Source organism: Anarrhichthys ocellatus, unplaced genomic scaffold (assembly GCF_004355925.1).
Source record: "Anarrhichthys ocellatus isolate YVR2014 unplaced genomic scaffold, GSC_Weel_1.0 scaffold107, whole genome shotgun sequence".
Lineage (NCBI taxonomy): Eukaryota > Metazoa > Chordata > Actinopteri > Perciformes > Anarhichadidae > Anarrhichthys > Anarrhichthys ocellatus.
The window spans coordinates 91,444-94,626 of NW_022280137.1; the positions used below are offsets into that span (position 1 = coordinate 91,444).

General features: G+C 49.6%; 1 protein-coding gene across 1 annotated transcript in view; it reads left to right on the plus strand.

The window, feature by feature from the left end:
- The first annotated feature begins 1,914 nt into the window (after nt 1–1,914).
- Nucleotides 1,915–3,183, plus strand: part of klf3 (Kruppel like factor 3 (basic)) — a 4,517-nt gene continuing 3,248 nt past the window's right edge. Inside the window, exon 1 of the mRNA XM_031876269.1 lies at nt 1,915–2,030. Coding sequence (XP_031732129.1) covers nt 1,915–2,030 — 116 coding nt within the window. The remainder of the gene's footprint in view (nt 2,031–3,183) is intronic.

Consider the following 3,183-nt stretch of genomic DNA (forward strand, 5'->3'; position numbering starts at 1 on the left):
CCCCCTCTCTCTGGCTTCCCTCGACGTCTGCAGGCCTGCAGCCCCGCAGTCTGCTGGAGAGGGGCTCGCGTGAGTGTGTTGGGGGGGGGGTAAAAGGATGAGAGGAGGAGCGGGCTGGCGGCTCAGATGAGGGAATAGGAAGCCAGAATGAGAGGATAGGGGGCTTCGGGGGCCCTTCTAAAGTGAGGGGAGTCGGAGCATGTGAGGCGTTATCAGGGGAGTCAGGAGTAGGAAGTGAGGTAAGGGGTTGAAACTAGGGACTAGGGAGGTACATTGAAGGGGGGGGGGGGTAGACTAAATTGGAGCGTGTCTAGGGCAACAGAAGGAGAAACTACATTGGAGGTGAGCTCAGAAATAGGAAAAGTTAAACGCTGGAAGATTAGCTCATCACCTTGATGACTCATGCGGCCTAATTGGGACGCTTAGTTATAAGAACAATCAAGGGCGTTTCCCCTCAAGGTGACGCGGCGAGAGCGATGGAGTGCCGCCAGATCAGAGTGACAGTCGTAGTGTGACACAGCACGGGGCCAACGTGAGGTGAGACTGACGGGGTCCAAGAGGTTGTAAAGAAACAGAGTCAGAAGCTAGGAAACTAAAGTCTGCGTGCGTGCGTGTCTAGTACGGCGTGTTCTTGGACAAAGCCGTTGTCTGGAGGTTTCTGGTCTCTCTGGTGATCTCATCATCTTCCAGCCTGTTGCCATTAGATGGTGTGTGCGCGTGCAGCAGCGATGTGTGTCTGCAATAATTTAGTCCTTTAGTGATTTAGTGTGTGTATTCTGTTGAGCTTGCAGAAACTTGGTGTGCGGCTGCCGCGAGCGTGTTTTAAAGTGTGTGTGTGTGTGTGTGTGTGTGTGTGTGTGGTTGAGTCGGTAGCCAGGGACTCCAAGCCACAATATTTTCCCCCTTCAGTCGTGTTGTTTTATAACATTCATAGAGAGTGAGGGGGGAAAACGGAGTGCGGGGTTGGTGTGTGGTTCGGATAAATACAGTAGTGAAGAAGAAGAGGTGTGCAGGAAGATCTGGAGGGCTAGCCTGAGGGTGGAGGAAGAGAGAGAGGGGTGTAGGAAGTGTTTGCTGAGTGGGTTGGGGTTGAGCACACAGTAGCTCCAGTGACCTGAGAAGGACAATATTTGCAGACCACACTTGACATGCACAAACACACGCCCACACGTAGGGCGAAAATACGGCCCCTGACAACTCCAGGTACTTATTTACCAAAAAGATGCAGCGCGCGCCGGTTCCCACACGTCACGGTGCGTGCGTGTCCTGGGATTCTACGTCTGAAGGGAGCTACGGTACTTGGAGGCGCTCTGATGAAGCGGAGGTGCAACAGCTGTCTGGTTTCCATCTCGCAGAAAGAGGTCGTTGTCCTCCGTCAGATCCGTTTGACCCGTTACAAAACTCAATCCGCCGGAGGATCAACGTTTATTTATTTTTTCATCATCATCATCAATCAGTATTTTGATTATTTTCTGGATTTGTCTCGTAGTAAAAAAATAAATAGTGAAAAATGTCCGTTTTCCAATTTCCTGTCACGTCTTCAAGTGTCTTGTTTTGGCCGACCAGCAGTCCGAAACCCAAAGACCTTCAGTTTACCGCCACGCAAGATGAAGAAAAGCGGAGAATCCCCACAATTTAGAAGCTGAAACGAGGGAATGTTTGGTATGTTTGCTTGAAAAATGGCTTTGACGATTTGTCAAAATAGTTGTCGCTAACGACTAATCAGTGAACCGCCTTGGCTGTAAACACAACAACACTGATTTATACACAAGCCAACAACCCACAGCCGCAGCCATGTATTTTCTCTCCCAAGGCCTCGTGGTTCGTGGAGACGCACAGAGGCGCCGCTAAATTACATTTCTTTTCCTGCGATTGTCTAAACTCTCTGTGTCTCATTGTATTTATTCTGTCACGATGCACCTCGAGGGGAAGTTTTTGTGTTTCTGTGCAAGCACAGTTTCCGTCTCTCACCGTCCTGCTGTTCATGTCCTTGTGTGGTACACCCTCACCACCATACACCACCACTACAGGTATGTGTGTCTCAGTCAGCATGATTCAACTTCACCTTCATGTGAGCAGGCCTGTGAGAGGGAGCACAGCAGGTGAGAGCAATGGTATGTTCTTCCCAAGGCTTGAATGTTGCAGAGGTTCAAGTCTTCTTCAATACAGCATGATGTTCATTTATTAAATTCTGGTCCATTTAGAGGAAAATAGACCATGAAGCAGGGTATGCTTTAGAGCGGGGCGACCTTGTGTTGGACAGGTCGCCAGAGCCTTATACGGCGTCTCTACCACAGCGTCACTCCTGCAGTCACCGGTTGCTAAAATCCAAGATGGCGACGGCCACAATGACGAACTCGAGGCTTCAAAACGGTACCACAAACCAGCGGGTGACGTCACAACGACTACATCCTTACAATGTATGGTCTGAGTCCACAAAAGTTTGTTTGTGATGGGCGTTTTGGTCCGGATGTGCAGCTCCTTATCCACCCTCTGCTGCCCCGCCCATTTCCGCTGCAATCACTTTTGTATTCCTTATTCCGGTTTAGCGCTAGCAGCGTTGTAAACAATGACAATGGCCTGCTTTTTTGGTGCTTTCCGTCAATGACGCTGCGTCTCCTTGTTTGCAGATGTGCTCAGTTGTGAGTCAGACTCTTTCAATACTTCAGTACTTGCTGCATCGCTGTTTCAACATTTAGATACGAACACAGGAGAGACACAAGAAGTGGGGACTTCCTCGATGGTTTTGAATGTATGTCAGTAGGGACAACACCTGTACGCTGTGCCTCATACCTGCTCTTATTCTGTGTGATCCACAACCACAATAGAGCTGCTTGACCTCTCGTTGAACTACAACACAATACAAAACCCAGATTAGAAAACGCACCCTCTCTCTCACACACACACAAACACACACACACGGGCCCCACCTTACTCTCTTTGTTTCTTCGGAGCCAGGCAGAGGGTGAGGCTTCAGTCGTCATGTTCACACCCTTCCTCACCCAGCGAGCGAACATCCTGCTCTCCTATTGGTCTGCTCCCCATCTAGCGTGTGTGTGCGCGTGTTTGTGCATGCGTATGTGTGTGCACAAGGGAGTAATAGCCTGTGTTCTTGCCCATTTTATTAATAGTTAAAGGCTAACTTGTCTCCAGACTGTGGACTTTAATCAGGACACACACACA